General features: G+C 36.6%; 1 protein-coding gene across 3 annotated transcripts in view; it reads right to left on the bottom strand.

Moving 5' to 3' along the window:
• Nucleotides 1-1,142: 1,142 nt before the first annotated feature.
• The window catches only part of LOC136875670 (sodium/potassium/calcium exchanger 4), a 121,623-nt gene continuing 103,925 nt past the window's right edge, over nucleotides 1,143-18,840 (bottom strand). For all 3 annotated transcript variants that reach the window (XM_067149220.2, XM_067149218.2, XM_067149219.2), the window contains 2 exons: nucleotides 10,994-11,095; nucleotides 1,143-4,017 (listed from right to left, as the gene is read on the bottom strand). In XM_067149220.2, the coding sequence (XP_067005321.2) occupies nucleotides 3,695-4,017; nucleotides 10,994-11,095 (425 nt within the window). In that variant the 3' untranslated portion in view covers nucleotides 1,143-3,694. The remainder of the gene's footprint in view (nucleotides 4,018-10,993; nucleotides 11,096-18,840) is intronic.

Below are 18,840 nucleotides of genomic sequence, written 5' to 3'. Positions count from 1 at the left end.
CGAGTGAAGATGCCAGTGATAGTAGTGGCAGTGAGGTTGATGGATGGACAAATAAGGATGAACACAAAGTCCTTAGAACCATTTATATGTATTTATATTTCATCCTACTTCTCATGCTAGGTGTGCTTCTGTTACTGAGCAAGTTGGCCATGCGAATAGAGGTACACAGCTGTGAGCTTGCATTTAGAAGATAGTGGGTTCGAACCCCACAGTCAGCAGCCCTGAAGATGGTTTTCTGTGGTTTCCCATTTTCACACCAGGCAAATGCTGAGGATACACCTTAATTAAGGCCATGGTTACTTCTTTCCTACTCCTAGCCCTTTTCTGTCCCATTTTCACCATAAGACCTATCTGTACCAGTGCACCATAAAGCAAATTGTAGGAGAAAAGTTTTTACTTTTACATAATGTTCAATTGCGTTTTAATTTGTTTTTGAAGTAAATGTACTTTGTCAAGATGAATATTACACTGAGTAGAACTTGAATACAATATTTGTACACTCAGTTATCTTAGACTGTTTCAGTCTGATCAAAGCATGTAAATAATTTTCTGGTAGAAGTACATTTTCTTCTGTATCCATAAGATGATATTAATAAAAATACATGGAAAGCACTAGCGGTTGAATGAAAGAAAACCATCGTTAATCAACTGGGAAGTGACAAGTCGCTTTGCAAACAAATAACAACAAATATTGATACTTCAACATACATATCGATGTTATAACGCATGAAAAAATGTCGTATGGCTTTTAGTGCCGGGATATCCCAGGACGGGTTCAGCTCGCCAGGTGCAGGTCTTTCTATTTGACACCCGTAGGTGACCTGCGCGTTGTGATGAGGATGAAATGATGATGAAGACAACACATACACCCAGCCCCCGTGCCATTGGAATTAACCAATTAAGGTTAAAATCTCCGACCCGGCCGGGAATCGAACCTGGGACCCTCTGAACCGAAGGCCAGTACGCTGACCGTTCAGCCAACGAGTCGGGCGTTATAATGCATAATAATGGCAATTAAAACAGAAGGTAATTAATTGAATAAATAAATAAATAAATAAATAAATAAATAAAATTATATATTTTACACTCAGGTGCTACTGTTACCTTGTACTGCACAGGTCACATCACTGTTTCAAAGGAGACTGTTTTGTGGTACAGCTTAATCAGAGGTTAAAAGTGAGTTCTCCCTTTTGGTTGGGGAGCGATCGGCTGGGCGATGCCAAGCGAGCGAAGGCCAAATCCGAATGCGAGCGATTACACACAAATAGAATTTGGGGAAACAAAACATGTGGGAAAAACATAAATTCACTTTGTAAATTAATGTCATGAAAACAGTGACAAGAACTATGCAACACTTTGATTTTATTTTTCTTATGAATGAGAAAATTGTCAAACATTATACGTCATTCCTGTGTCTTCTTAATTTAATTAGGTTTAGCTACTAATCATGGTGGTTTTAGATGGAATACTGGCTAAATTATTTGCTAATTCAAAAATAAAGATCATATACCTGTGGTTTAGGTTCCACAGAATACTGTAGGTCTTATAGCTAATTAACAGTAACATTAAGTACTGGTAACAGCAAAATTGATAGTAACATAAAATAACCTGCTTGCTTCTTTTCCAAAGCCATTGGAAAATGTCTGGCAAAACATAACATCCTGGTAGAGTAAAGTCTTATTTATTGAATATTCTGATTAATAGTCATTACATCTACCTAGAAGCAAAAAGGATTCAAAGTTCTATATGGAAGAAATAGACTACATAACTGTAAGAGTTTTTACAACATATTTATTTTCTTTCTTCATGTGTATAAATAGAGTAGTTTGTGAAACTTGTAAATAAATTCTTATTATTGAAATCACTTAAGAGTGATCTCTCATTGAACTTTCCCTACAGTGACACAAAGAGGAGGAGCTTCTATTGTTAGCTTAACTGTGCTAAATATCAGATCCTGCAGGCTGTGCACAGTTAAACAATATCAAATATAAAAAGTGGCCATGTGCTCTCATCTTAAATACAGGACTACCTCTTTCCAGAATGCTTCATTTGTAATCTCTTGTCTTTGGTGTGGTGAAACTGGTTACCTCTACCCATGGATCATCCTTTGCAATCTCTTACCTTAGTTGTAACAGGCCTACTTTTTACAATGTTCGGTTTCTTTATAGATCATGATTTGATTCAAGATAGTCCACTTAAATTATCTAATGTAATAATCATTGCATCTATCTAGTAACAGCGATTTGTCATCAAACTAGAAAATCCATTCTGGGAAGTCTCTCAAAGAATTAGTTTTTAATACATTTTCAAGAACTAACTGTGTTCTCTAACTGTAACAGGCACTTTTCAACAAGTTTTAGATCCTTCTCTGAGCTGATCCTACTATCTTTTTCACTCCTATTCCAGAATCATAAATTCAAGTAACATTATGTAGGCTATTCAGAAAACATTACCCAAGCTATGTATCACATGCAGGACAAATTGGTATTCCTTTCACGAAAATATTTTATGTTTCTAGACAGTACCAGTATTTCCCAACCTTTTCACACTTATGCACCCCTTTTAAACTGATATTTATAAACTGTACCAGCACTTCTTTCAATCAATCACTACCGATCTGCATTTAGGGCAGTTTCCCAGGTGACAGATTCCCTATCTGTTGTTTTCCTAGCCTTTTCTTAACTGATTCCAAACAGTTGGAATTTTATTAAACATCTTCACTGGTAAGTTATTTCAATCCCTAACTCCCCTTCCTACAAATGAATGTTTGCCCCAATTTGTCCTCTTTTAATTCCAGCTTTATCTTCCTATTGTGATCCTTCCTACTTTTAAAGACACCACTCAAACTTATTTGTCTACTGATGTCATTCCCCGCCATCTCTCCACTGACAGCTCAAAAAGATCTAAAGCTGTCTTTCAAAATACCCTACTGATACTTTCGTTCAATGTTTTTTTAATGTAAAATAGTAGAAATTACATAATGAGTTGAGAATAAATTACGCCTACATATCGCTTACCTTTCCAAAGAAAATACTGAACATATTCACCATTCACTTCAAGGCAGGCATTGCAGTGTCTATAAACAAGTATTGACATGTAACTCTGCTTCCAAAATGATTTGTAGACTTTGTTCTCCTGAACAGCCCAGCATGTATCCCAGTGGTGTGCATACCACTGGTTGAGAAGTGCTGCTTTAGAATAAGTAAGTTGCCTGACTGACATAAAAACCATCTTTAACCCCAAATCATAGCACTTTTAGCTGCCTCCTTTCCTTGCTTAACATTTCTATGTATTTTACTTTATCAATGGAATCTTTTCAAGGGATTCCATCCTTCCTGCGTGTTCCAGCTCTCTCACAGATTTAAGAAGGCTGTCTAGGAATAAATTTGTATGGTTTCTTTACCACACCAAAGATGTACTGTGGTTCTGTACTTGAATACAGGTAGTGAGAAAACTTTAGTGCCTTACAGTTTACAACACATGTGGACAGGTAAGGAATTTACCACTTACAAGTAAAAGTAACTTCACTCATGCTTATTCACTTGTAATGCTTCCGATCAAAAAATATGGTAATACATAGTTTCTTCAGCATTACGGTTTGGAATGTCCTGCCCTAATGTTCCAAGGACAAGGTATACCACATTCCTTTTGTTATCACACTTCAAACTTTCCATCATAATCTCAAGCCATTTCATCATTCCCATCCACAGATGGGTGGGTTAACAAAGAAAAAGGTGTTCATTTCTTCAAGAACAGCAAATACAATATAAATCGCATAGAGGACAAGACAGGTGACTCCGAGCCTGCGGCTTAGATGGAACCGAAAGAGTAATACCACGAGGTAGAAGACAATTATTAGTCCCAAAAGTGCCAGACAGTTGTAAGACATCCCTGATGATATGATCTTGACAGGTTCATTATGCATCAGTGTCTTGATAAGCCAAGGAAGGCCCAAACACATAAGGATATCCAATGTACTGGCTCCGATGGAGTTGCTGATGCCCATGGAGCCTTCTCCTGCAAACGCCACCAAAATATATGAGCAACTTTATGAGTATAGAAATTTAAATACAGTATAGGGAACTATGATATTTAAAAACATAAGTGGGCAGATACACCTTTTGCTACTTTAAATTTAGTGCATTTCAAATAGTCCTATTTATAGTTCAGAAGCTACAAATGATTCTTCAACAAAATGTTGCAGGTGTAACATACATTTATCACTATTCATGAAATAATATTCAGATTTTAAAAAGCTTAGTAATTACACATAAATTTTTTTATCAAATGTACATATTATTTTCAGCTAATGGCAATTTGCACTATTGTGAAATAAACAAATTGCCCATCTTCCAGTGAGGGAGACCATGTAGTTCCAGAATACAGTAAAAAATAAGTAAGTGTACAACTTGAATTTAAATACACAATTAGGACATGAAAAAACTCACTTAATGTTTAACTTACAAATGAAAATATGCAATCTGTAATCAGTCCCCAAGGATACCCATACTTATGTTTTCAACTTCTTGTAATGGAAGTTTTAAACTTCTTAATAGAGTCCCATTGTTGTTTGGTAATGAACCTCTTGCACCAAACAGAAGGCCTCTGATGGCCCATTGCTCAAGAGGAATTTTTTGTTTTGTAGAAAAGTACAGCAGGCATGGTTCTTTAATGGTTTGTTTCTTAAGATTAACTTCCTCAGCCTGATTCAAGTCCCTCTCAAAACAAGTGGTAGGATCTAATATCATTACTTTACAATTCTTTTTATGGATTGCTATGATGTCTGCCCTCCATAGAGTCTTCTGTAGGAAGGCAATGGAACCTCCTTCTGCACCTCCCATTTTGAGCAATGGATGATATTACTTGATGATGATTGTTGCATAGTAATTCAGTGCACCAGCAAAACCCTATACATGTTCAAAGGTTTCAGTCTCATAGCAAACAGTCTAGCATAAAGGGTTGTGTTTAAAGACCTACCAGGAAACAATCTTACTGCTATGACATCTTCACTGTGTTCACATATTCAGAAGAAGATAAAGGTCTACGTATACGTCCGCTTATCTGTCTACTAATATTTTTAAAAGTAGGAAAGATCACAATATGAAGACAAAGTTGGAAATCAAGAGGACATTTTGGGGCAAATATTTTTTTATAGGAGGGGGAGTTAGGGATTGGAATAATTTATTTACCAAGGGAGATGTTTAATAAATTTCCAAGTTCATTAAAATTACTGTATTTAAGAAAAGACTAGGTAAACAACAGGCAGGGAATCAGCCACCTGGGCAATTGCCCTAAATGCAGATCAGTGGTGATTGATTGTAGTGACTTGCAAGACACTCAAGAGTTAACTTGTGGGCAATTTGCAGACAAAATCATGCCCTGCTCTCACTTATGAGGCAACTCATTCCATGAATGAAAAGATCAATCCCTTAACATCTCACACAGCATTCTTCCAATATTTTCTTTTTTAACATTTAGTTTGAGCAGTGCCATATTCTGTTCACCAAAAAGTTTCTGTACATGGTGTAGATGACTGCAAATATCGTACTACTGAATACTTTGAATGCAAAATGTACCTATTCCTCTGATCTTCTTTGCACCCTGCAACACAGAATTTAGTGTATTGTACGGTAACATCATTATTTCTTTCACAGAACTTCTGATAATTTTGTCCAGGTCTCTTAGGAATGTGTTTGATAACTGTTACAGACTATAAATAAATAAATCAATCAATCAATCAATCAATCAATCAATCACTACTGATCTGCATTTAGGGCAGTCGCCCAGGTGGCAGATTGCCTATCTGTTGTTTTCCTAGCCTTTTCTTAAATGATCCCAAAGGAATTGGAAAATTATTGAACATTTCCCTTGGTAAGTTATTCCAATCCCTAACTTCCCTCCTATAAATGAATATTTGCCCCAATTTGTCCTCTTGAATTCCAACTTTATCTTCATATTGTGTTCTATCCTACTTTTAAAGACACCACTCAAACTTATTCGTATACTGATGTCCTCCCACGCCATCTCTTCACTGACAGCTCAGAACATACCACTTAATCGAGCAGCTCATCTCCTTTCTCCCAAGTGTTCCCAGCACAAACTTTGCAACATTTTTGTACCGGTAACACTACTCTTTTGTCGGAAATCACCCATAACAAATCGAGCTGCTTTTCTTTGGATTTTTTCCAATTCCTGAATCAAGTAATCCTGGTGAGGATCCCATACACTGGAACCATACTGTAGTTGGGGTCTTACCAGAGACTTATATGCCCTCTCCTTTACAACCTTACTACAACCCCTAAATACCCTCATAACCATGTGCAGAGATCTGTACCCTTTATTAACAATCATATTTATTTGATTACGCCAATGAAGGTCTTTTCTTATATTAACACCTAAGTACTTACAATGATCCCCAAAAGGAACTTTCACCCCATAAGTCGCTGGGCCTTTCTCACGCAGGCCACACTCCTGCCTCCCTTAGGACACGCTGCACACAAATCACTGAAGCAATTAAGACAATACGCCCTAAAGCGCCCTGCTTTTATATTACTTTTAGGGAAAGCTTCTCATGTTAGATCCATATTAATGGTTTCATCTATTTAATGGATGTAAATATTGTAGTATTGACTAGGAGGATAATCAACATAATTGGGTACAATTTGTAAGAAGTTTGATAATTGTGTTGAAGATGTGCATTGGAATGGGTAGATTAATCACAGCCAAATAAATTTATTAATAATTTTGCTCTCCTATTCTAATTTTAAGAGTCTAGCTTTTACTAGATTATTTAGAACAGAAGTTGGAGTATTCATCACTTTAAATCTGTCGAGTGAGGTTTCATTACTGAAATCCATTACTAGATAGTTGATTTGCTAATGCAAACAAAGGCAGTTGATCTTGAGATAAAATATTGTCATATTTTTCATTACTGACATTCTATAACACATTACTGATTGCCAAATTTATATAAGAATGGTGAAAATGGGAAACCCTACTTTACACCACATTTAATTTATATAGCTTCTGATTGCTGTACATCTGACTCCACGTGAATTATGTTCTTCAAAAGAAATACCTCAATAAGTCCATGTAATTTTTTCTTTTTTGCTATTTGCTTTACATTGCACCAACATAGATATGTTTTATGGCGACGATGGGATAGGAAAGGCCTAGGAATGGGAAGGAAGCAGCTGTGGCCTTAATTAAGGTACAGCCCCAGCATTTGCCTGGTGTGAAAATAGAAAACCACAGAAAACCATCTTCAGGGCTGCCGACAGTGGGATTCGAACCCACTATCTCCCGATTACTGGATACTGACCTCACTTAAGCAACTGCAGCTATCGATATTGGTCCATGTAAATTTACAGGAGTTTCAGAATGTTGAAGATTCCTCTTAATGCGTTCATGACCAGTAGAATTGAAGACCTTCAATACTTCCTCAAAAATGATGTAACACACCTTCCCATTATGCTTCACATCCTGAAGGCAACTAATGACAAGAGAAGCATTCACATGAGTTCAGGGTAGTGGTATGAATCTGCAAATGTTGGGATTTAATGTGATGAATGTATGGAATTTAGAATCAAGTACTCAGTCTATAATTCTCCTCACTACTGAATATATAGTTATACACCTCCATTCTTTGATGACTTTCAGATCACTGTCTTTATGTATTAAAAAAGTCCACACCTTCAATCAGTCAGTCACCTCTGACCTGCATTTAGGGCTGTTGCCCAAGTGGCAAATTCCCTGTTAGTTGTTTACCTAGTTTTTCCTTAAAAGAATTCATGGATGTTGGAAATTTACTGAAAATCTCCATTGATAAATTATTGCATTTCCTAATTCCTTTTCCTATTAACAAATATTAGCCCCATTTTGCCCTCTTGAATTCCAGATTTATATTCATACTAGCTGATGTACCCGTGCTTCACTACGGAATTCTCAGAAAAACTGTCTTTGTGGTTTTCCTACCTGAAGTCGTCAGAAGGAATGTAGTGATTAAAAGCAATGTTATATAAAATACTTGATCAAATTAATAAACCGCACATTGTCTCACTTTTATCAAACAGTACTATGGTGCCGATCTAACAGTCCAAAGTTCCAGTGCTGCAATGACCAGACCACAGACAGCCGTGAACACTTCTCTGCCATTATTCCTTTAAATATGCACACTGCTCATTCCAATCAGTGCCTCAGAGTAGGAAGTGAATAGCTCGAATGCTATGATGAACCAGTTTGTTACGTATCAGTAGTATCAGAAATTTATCTAACTCCCCAGCTACTTCCCGCCAATTTTCAGGCAGGCTGTTATACTCGGTACGACCAGGTGAGTTGGCTGTGTGGTTAGGGGTGCATAGCTGTGAGCTTGGATCCGGGAGACAGTGGGTTCGAACTCCACTGTCGACAGCCCTGAAGATGGTTTTCTGTGGTCTCCAATTTTCACACCAGGAAAATGGTGTGGCTGTAACGTAATTAACATAGGAGCTGCTTCCTTCCCACTCCTAGCCCTTTCGTATCCCAACATCGCCATGAGTCCTATCTGTGTCGGTGCGACGTAGAGCAAATTTTTAAAAATACTCGGTATACAGCAGTAATACCATCTATCGGAGATGAATGGCAACAGAGACACAAAGCAAATCACAACAAACAATGGTCAATCTAATGTTATTGTTGATCAATGTTATTAGCTTTCTGTATTGTAGGCCTTCACATTCAGTTTTCTTTAGATGCTGTAATATAAGGCCGTCTTATAAAATTAATTATAGCGTAGACTGTAGTTCCTTATTCCGCGACTTTACATACCGATTTTCATTAAATTCTGTTTACCCATTTTCTCGTGACGGCGCTAATATGATCTTAGCAACAAAAATCCACATTCATGAATATCTCCGTTACCATAGCCGGTACGGTCAAAATGTATAAGACATAAATGATCGTAAATTTAATACTATGTAACTTTATTTATATAGTAATTGTCACTAAGACCACTAATAACACAAATATTCGAAAATTAAATTTTGGGCCTTCCCCTAAATTACCATTTCACTCAGCGTGTATAAAGTTATTTATGGTCTAGATTGTAGTGACTTATTCCACGACTTTGCATACCGATTTTATTTATGATGGGACAACTAATAACAAATATTTGAGAAATTAATTTTAGGCCTTCCCCTAAACTACCATTTCTCTCAGAGTGAATAAGATTATTTATGACGTAGATTGTAGCAACTTATTCGCCGACTTTGCATACCTATTTCAATTAAGATAGGGCCACTGATAACAAATATTTGCGAATAAAATTTTAGGCCTTCCCCTAAACTACCATTTCTTTCAGAGTGAATATAGATTATTTATAGTTTATATTGTAGTGACTTATTTTAGAACTTTGCATACCAGTTTTCATTAAGATAGGACCACTAATAACATAAATATTTGAGAATTAAATTTTAGGCCTTCCCCTAAACTACCATTTCTCTCAGCATGAAAAAGATTATTTATGGCCTAGATTGTAGCAATTTATTTTTGGACTTTACATACTGATTTTCATTACATTCTCTTCAGCCATTTTCTCGTGATGCGTGTACAATGTACAGACAGACAGACAGACAGACAGACAGAAATTACGGAAAATTAAAAAATGCATTTCCTTGTTACTGTGGACATGACTGACACAGAAATACCATCCTTTTTAAATTTTGAGCAATGTACAGACAAAACTCTTATTTTATACATATAGATTATGAGAATTAACACTGCTTAATCCTTACAAGATCAGATAATACTTCACCTACTCTAATTCTCTTAGTTCTGTTTTCTGGAAATATATCCTCCCATTTAGTCACTCTTTTGTCTAGACCAATAGACCTCATCAGTAGTTTCCCATGATCTACTCTAACAAAAGTCTCGGATTGGACAATAGAGATGCAGTTCATTTGACCTCCTGACTCTAAAATATCTGCTATATCTTGCTGGAATTCTTCAAGTTGAACTTCACTGGAATAACCTATCCTAATCTCAAACTGGCTTCTATCAAACTAGTTGGTAATTTTACAAATATGGCTAATATAATCAAAGAGAATACTTTCCATGCAACACATGTCAAGTAGACTGGTCCGTAACAACAATATTGACTGGAAAAAGAAGAAATCAGAGACTGAATTTTGGTGTGTTTTATATAGCCCTTCTACGAGTCTGTAAAACTCAACAATTTCATAACTCAACACGCTTTCAGTCCAAACTAGGTTGGGTAGTTTGCGAGACTGTACTGTATGACTGTTATACAAAATTTTCTTGTAGAAGATGTATTGAATTTTCCACCTTTTGAATACTATCACATTTCAATTTAGGTCATAAAACTGAATATGATAGTACTGAAAAAGCAGAATTTTCAATATATTTCATATAAGAAAATTTTTGGCAAGAATATGTCTTACAGCTGGAGATCATCTGTAAATTTGCATTATGGAAGTTGGCATCACAGAAGTAAGTGTGACAGAAGTGCAACTGTACAGGCTGTGATGTAAAGTATGGATGGATGGCCAGACACCTATTATCTAGCAATCATGCAGGCTATTTCTTATGGCTGGTGCTCATATGAAATTAGCAGCTGTTGTTGGGTCTCTATAATCAAGAGACATATTTATAATTATTTGATTTTTGCAAAGGGAAAAGCGATTTCTTTTTATAACAATTTGTGAGTCAATACGGAACAATTATGAAGTTCACTGCAATACTGTACTGCTGATACTCTGATGTTTGTGGAAAATTCCTATCTAAGAGTTTTTACAGTTTTATGGCAGAAATCTTTTAAAAATTACTGGTACCTTTTACTAATTATTGTTCAGTAACATTTTCAGTGAAATGAGAGAGAGAGAGAGAGAGAGAGAGAGAGAGAGAGAGTTTTTGTGTCATGCAACCATTTGAGTTACACATTATTCTATAATTCATTGAGTATATTTCTTATCTTAATATTTTGAAGTGTAATACATACCTTGACGGACCAAGATGACACTGGCTATTGTTTCTGGCAGACAACCACCGATAGCAGACAATGTCATGCCCATGACTGAGTCAGGAATCTCAAACGTATCTCCTGTATTTCAATTAACAATCCTCACATTATATTTAACATCTGATCCACAGTAGTAATATTTACTAGCATAATTAAACAGATACACAATTTTATAATTCACTATTAACTATTCTAGATTTCTATAAATTTTAGATAATATTTTGACTACCAGCAACATTCCAGCAATACTCTATAGCTAAGTGTAATTTTTCTGTATATATATGGTAACTGTATACAGATTGATGCTATTTTCATATGACTTCTAACTTAGACTACAGTGTATAAGATAACTAATTGTATATACACTGAGATTGTGCTGCTGTGTTACTATTTAACTGAGAATGCAACTAAAGGAAAGAGCATTGCATTGTATTTCCAGGACTCTTCAGTTTGTTGCAACTTTATAATTAGAGCCTGGAAGTTCATGCATTTGCATGTTCTTTCTTAGGAGGTTAAAATGTATGCTTATACATTATGTGTATGCATTATGGAATTTTCATTCATTTAACGTGATTTTACAGCACATATAACTGCATATTTTATGTGATTTTGATAAATGCATCATTTTTCAATATGTTAGTGCCTATATGGCATGTTTTAACAAGTTTAAATGTTAATTTATTTCATTAATTTTTTCATGTGGATCATATTGGCAGTAATATTACACATTGTGAAGCAACTCATCACATGGAGAGGAGTAATGCTGATCTGATAGTGTCATGTAGTGGATCCCCTGTTGCATCATCCTTCCATGTTTTGTGCATAGCTGGTGCCTGGCTGACCACCAGCAGTAGTGTTGTAACTTGTAAACTGTGAACTGGTTGCATACCAGACAAACTATATTAAGTTACATATTTAAAGTGTGTGTTAAAAGTTCTTTAAATGCCGAACATAAGACTAACTTCAAGTGGTAGATTACCTAATTTACAGAAGAATTTTTCAGGTGACTTAATATCTACAGATAATAAGGTGCTGTTCTGTGGAGTGTGTGAAAAAAATGTAGGGAGTGAGAAAAGATTTCAGCTAGTTCAGCAGATAAACACAGCAAAACATAAGGATAATTTAACCAGAAAACTCAAATAAAGAGTCTGTTCAAAAGCAACTATACCGCTTTTTGCAAGAGTTTAATCCTGATGTAAGCAAATAGGTGGAGCACCTTGCCTTTGCATGTGGACATAGATGTAAGTTGATTGGAGAAGCAACAGTCGTACTCACTCGACTGTATGTGAGCTCGAAGAAAAGTAGTACATCGCATTAATTTTAGTTTATTACATTTAGATCATTTGGAAGAGTATGTAATTAAATTAAAATATGTTTGTCATACATACCGGTATATACATATGCTATTTTTATAAAATAGTGATTAAATAACGAGAAATGGAGGCACAAGGCGTGGTGTAATACAAGTAGTCTTTTCGTAGCGGGGGGGAAAGTCCCAAGCTGTCCAGCGTGGAGATAAGGTGTTGCATCTTGCAGCAGCAGTCAGTGAGTCAGTATTCATGTATGTATGGGTATTCAGCCCGAAGTCTGGTTGGATCCTCAACAGGTTCATCATTACCTGTCATAGATGGCCTAGGTGTCACTGAAGAGGCGTATCGGGGAAATGAGGAGTGAGGTAGTTTCTCGTTGCTTTCCTCACTGAGCCAGAAGTTGCTATTGCACATCAGTCTGCCAAGCCCACCGAAATCCGTGCACCAACCGACCCTATGAGCGACATTTTCACACCATTCATAGCAGGGACTGGCTGCATAAGGAATGGCATTACTAGCGTCACTCATACCTCAGTCACTTTCATATTGTCAAAGCCAAGTAGAAGACTAAGACAGGTCAATGAAAGTAACAATTTTATTCTAGCCCATACCAGAAGACATAGTGCACTGTAAACACTACATCTTGCCAGCAAAGGCCTTCAGTATTCATAGTGAGAGAAATAGAGCAAGAGGTAGGACCATCACGTGTAGTGAAACACAAAAGAGGAAAACCGCTCAGAAGTGACCATAGGCAGTGCATTGTGAATGTGTTCAATAAACTAAGTGAACAGAATCCAGGTTTAGTCGTTTATTCAGAAGTTCAGATCTTCGCACTGTTGTCATATGCGATGCGCAGCCCTGTACATCCGAACACGAGAAGTTGGTGGGGTGGAGGTCGGTACTACACACTCAGCGAATCACAACTCTTTCTTTTGCGGAGGCGTGGACATGCCATGTTTACATTAGGATTAAACTCTCGTGAAAAGACATATAATAGGGTGTTTAGGAAGTAGGGTTACAGAATTTTCTTAGGACTTGTGCCAAGCATTTTTAGCTGCTGATATTCCTTTGTAGAAAATTAATAATTCCACATCACAATGTTTTCTTGCCAAATTCACTCGACAACATATGGCTAAGAAAAGGTACATTGTATAACATTTATGTACGACATTGTTACAATAACGTAATCTCTAATTTACAGAATAAACTAGCAGATCACTTTGTGTAGTTTTCTGTTGATGAAACCACTGATTTTTTTTCTTCCTAGTTTCCATTCCCCTTCCTGAAGGGGAGGGGCAGGCCACCCTGAAGGTGATGCCTTCACTCTGGCCAGGAGTTTCGGCAGTTTGGCGAAGGAGTGATGGTATGGGGAGGAGGGTAATTTGATGTATGTAATTAAGAGATGTGTGCAGATAGTAATTAATTATCGGGGATGAGTGTAAGGATTAAATATTCAGAGGAGAGTGCAATGGTTGATAAGTTTTAGATGAGAGGGCTAGGATGGAATTGAAGAGTTAGAAGGTGTAATGTTGCGGTTATATTGCATAATGAGATGGTGAGGAGTCTGAGGAGTTCAAGTTGCAGAGGAGGTTGATAGAATAAATTAGGTGGGAGTAGGGGTGGACGGATGGGTTGACTAGGTTGAAATGGAGGACTGGCTGGCTGGGGGCGATGAAAGGGAGTGTTGGAAGTATGGCAAAAAAGTTGGAGGGGAGAACGAGAGGGCTCCACTTTGAAGCGATGTCGAAAGATGTAGGCACCAGTGTCGATAAGTTGTTCCACATCATCGGCGGTGGGAAGGTGTATTCGGACCATAAAAGTAGGGCCGGAGGTGTTGTAAATCCTGAACGCATGACGAGCGGGGATGCCTGCTGCCTGGAATTCTTGGAGAATGTCCCATTCCGATATGGTAGGTTCCACGCCGCGGATGACACAGCTTGACATAGTGAATCACTGATTCTGGGGCGACCACTTTATTGCTAATATAATTGTCAATACCTTAAATAAGGAACAAAAGATGATACCTTATCTTCTTAATGTGTGTGAATTGCTGGTCACTAACAATGTAGCTGTGACCCAGTGTGTGGTGGATTCCTTGAAATGATTATGGCTATCTGGTATCAAATGAGAGCGGCTACTTGTATTTGTTACAAATGCAGGTACTTACATGGTAAAATCAGGATAAACAATCAAAGGAATTTTTCCCAACTTAATTCATATAACTGTTTTAGCATTGCATTACGGAGACAATATGTTATTCTTTCTCATTGGTAGATAGATTTGTGGCCTCTACAAAGGAAATTTTTTGTTAAATCTCCTTCTAGAGTCCAGTTGTTTAGATCAAAACCACCTAATACTCCACTTCCTCTTGCGCCAGTGTTAACTCGTAGGGGAACCTGGCTGGATACAGCCTTGTGCTTAGCACATAGTCAAAGAGATTGTTAATTTATTGGACTCGAACAATGCTGCATCGATAGAAACAGTTCAAAATATCCTGTTAGGCATTGGGTTGGAAGAGAATCTTATTTTCACATCTGCCCATATTTCTTTATTACTAACATCAATGAAAGCTGAAGGATCACCCTTAAATGAATCACTGTTTTAAAAAAACTACTAAGTGATCTAAGTTCTGTTTCTGTTATTGTAGGACAAAAAGTAAAAGATAAAGTGTATCATATAATTTCAAAAACTCCTCGTTATTAACAGATCTGCAAAATTCAAGACATTCTCAAAGGAAACCTTTTTGTCGTGCTAAGAGGCTCACTTCTCTCTGTGGAGCAGTTAACATAATTTAAATACTGTATGCCCCAGTAACCTCCTCTGACATAGTGGGAAGTTTTTCACGTTTCAAAAGTGTTTTGCAAGACAATAGATAAAGTTTTTCAATTGAAATGTGTGCAAAGTAACGGTTATAAACTGGAGTTCATCATTCAACATTGGTATGGGACCACTTGTGCTTCAACCTCTAAGGAATAATGCAAGTTTCTTAATTTAATACTAACTTGTCTTTTCTACTACCAACAAACATTAAATTTTGAGTTTTCAAGTTTTCTAAGAGTATATGCAGATGCATATTTCCTGTTTCTTTTTTTTTGGCATGAACTTTGGAGCCTATTTATGACACTCTGAGCATACTTTGAAATAACACTCCCCACCTCACTCGTTAATGAATGATAATGTGTGAATTCTAGGTTTGGAGTGTCCCATTACCCATCACCTGCTGCTAACTTCCTGACGCATTAAGCAGAAAGGGACCCAAGTCAGCGTGAAAATTTTACAGTAGAACTGAACAAAAGTGTCTGGGGTGTAAAAATTGCATTTTCTATATTTTGACTTCTTGCACTACCTATGGGTCTTCTAAACAAACTGAGTTATGCAGCAGTTTGAGTCTTCACCTCTTGATGTCATGAAAATTTTGTACAATTGGTAAGAAAAATCAGTGAGAGCTGTAACTGTTTTTTCCTCAAAATACAATTTTCTTAACAGCAATAGTCAATAATTAATATCTTCTGAAATATTGCACCTAGAAGCAGGAATTCTTGTCTTTAAATGCTCAGTATCTAATGCCAATTTCAGAACTACAAAAATCTCAAAAATGAAAAATCTGTCTTTCAGTCCCTTTCCGCACAATGGGTCATGTTAAGGAGGCTGAAATGGAAGTACATGAAGGAAATCTACCATGTGAGGTAGAAATCCCTCGACCCTTGTGCCGGAAGTCCAGCATGCTAACTACTCGCCTACCAGGGCAGACCTCTCATTCCTCCAATATATGAGGTGACCCCTAACTTTGGTCTAGTTCAATAAATAAAGGATTTTTGAGTTTTAATTTGAGAAGGAAGAAGCCATGGCCTGTAAAGAATATACCATTCCAGCATTTGCATGGAGGTGAAGTGGAAAACCTTGGAAAACCATTTCAAGAATGCCTGACAGTGGGATACAAACCCATGGCAACTCCAGAGTATGGATTAGGAGCCAAGGCCCAACAACTGAGCTAATCCGGTTGTTTACTGAAGATGATGATGATAATAATCCCTACTCAAAAAGGTTTTAGTTTGTCTATTAATTCCATTAATTCTATATTATTTAATATGTTGATTAATGTGTTCACAATGGTGTTACAAAAATTCAGTATTACTGTATCTGATCAAAAGATCATTTAACCCACTGGACTTTCATTTAAATACACCTGCATGTCACACTGACTCAGATTTAAATCTCAGTGGAGAGCTGTTTGTGCAGCGCAAGGGAAAATAGATTGCAAAAGGAACACTACACAAGACATTAACCTGAAATGTTGTCATTAGGTGAAAGAATACATGTATTCGCCTAAAATTATGTTTTTAGTTGATATATTTCAAACCAATCAGGGAGATGTAGTAGAATTTCATACTTTTCACACTGCTACATTGTCTCACTTCTTTTCTTCTGTTTTGAGTACACAAAACATCACTTAGGGAGATTGTTCTTTTTTCCAGTACTAGGGATGTGCATGAGCAAATGAACTCAGTTTCTAACTTGTAACCTAAGAGAGGTTGCACTAGGTGAAGGTCGTCCCCTGATCTTGTGATTAGGCAGCTGCATGGTTGTAAGTAACTGTACAATGCTAAAGGGTTTATTGTGTCACTTATTCAATACATTTATATTTATATTTATCACCTGCAACATAAGTGACTGTGTCGCTACGGCCATACTGAAGTCTGTGTAGTAGGGTTTCCTGTGCTCTGACTGTGAGAAAGTACAGTACACTGCAAGGGAATTAAAAAGAAAAATGTTTAGAAGATAGAAAAATATTTTTCTATACACTTTGACTGTTCGCCTCATGATGGGAAGAAGGACAGTGACCGAGTCTTGTAAATCTACTCCCTTCATTCCATCTTGGTACTCAAGGGCCAGTTTTTTTTTTCTTTTACTTCTTCCCATGGCACTTGTCTGTGCTTTCTTCTGAGTTTTCCTGTTGGTTTAATATTTGCTGTTGTGTGTTTTGAAGAAAGAAAATGAACATCTTTGTTATCCCTCCATTTGAGGCACAAAATGTTGTTGGATGCACTTCTTTGCAGTACTTTAGATGTAATATCAGGGGGCATGTTTTATTTCTGTTAGGCCAATATTTGTTTGCTTTTCATTAACCCTTTTACAAAGGTCTGGAGACATTCACCAGTTGTCAAGGTACATGTTCACACATGCTTATAACAACATTAGTGCTCACAGGTAAGGAAGGGTTAATCACATCATGATATCATATACAAAAGGTATTGCAGTAGCCTGTATTTGCATTGCAAAATTTTATATATCTTTGTGCCAAATCTGGCCCCCTTACTGTGATTATATTGCATGTATGGCAGCCTACCACGAAATTTCATTAGGGATTTGTCTAAGGCAATGTTTTCTGATAGTTCAAAAAAAAAAAGTGTCCATGAAGTGCTAAATTATAGGCCTAATTTTCCTCAGTTTGTCACTAGCATCACCTGAAATGTCATCAATGAAGTGTAGGAAATGAGAAATGAGGAGAAATCTTTCCCTACTCATTGTTTCTGAAAACATAGGAGTTTCAATACACCTATCTTTACTCCACCGGATGCAGGGTTTCTGAACCTGGGACATCAGGATACACAAAGCAAAGTACACCTTTATTTTGTCCTCCATTCTGTTGGACCATTTCTCGTCATCTTTTCGCTTTTTCCTATTCTTATCTGTAAGTTGCTTCTGAGCATATTTATTTGTCTCCGCAGCAATTACAGAAAATAATGGCTCCATATAATATAAAAAGACGGAGAGTTCTGATGGAGCTGTGGCTACATATTTCTGAAACAAAAATTCAGAAACACCACTGTGTGCAGTGAAGGGATGAATGCCAAGATTCATATCTCCACTTATCAACACCCTGTTATCCTGTTTCACACAGTTGGGTTGTGGAGGCCTGGCGCGAAGGCTTTGTTCACCATCACTCTCTGAGTCACTAGTAATATATACATTTTCTGACTCATTTACACTATTTATTTATTTATTTATTTTATTTATTTATTTCATTTCAATATAGGCACCTGAGCCAAGGCTCTTCTTGGTGCAATACAAATAAATGACAATGGCAGCTTTATTCACAATCTGATTACAAAATAAAATACAGTAAGTATATAATTTAACATGGTGTAAGAGATAAGATAGGACAAAGCTTCCTAACCATAATTACCATACTACTTCAGGTATTTAGTTACATTACTCTTGAAGATAGATAAAGTTGGTAACATTTTTATATTTTTTGGAAGCGAGTTATACATAGTTATAGAAAAATGCCAAAGAGAGTTTTGACCATAACTAGTGGAATGAATCTGATTGTAGTGAATATTATAAATAATTCTTGTTTCATAATTATGAATCTGTGAATTGGTAATTACTGATGTGTTTGAGCGGACTAATTTGTTTTGAATTTTATAGATCATAATTATAGAAGCCTTTATGCGGAGGTTTGGAAGTGATAATATATTACAATATTTATACAGATTTTTAGTCGGTGTCAGA

This window comes from Anabrus simplex, chromosome 6, assembly GCF_040414725.1.
Source record: "Anabrus simplex isolate iqAnaSimp1 chromosome 6, ASM4041472v1, whole genome shotgun sequence".
NCBI classification, from domain to species: domain Eukaryota; kingdom Metazoa; phylum Arthropoda; class Insecta; order Orthoptera; family Tettigoniidae; genus Anabrus; species Anabrus simplex.
The sequence above is the reverse complement of the archived record's forward strand: the minus strand, read 5'-3'. Positions and strand labels throughout refer to the sequence as shown.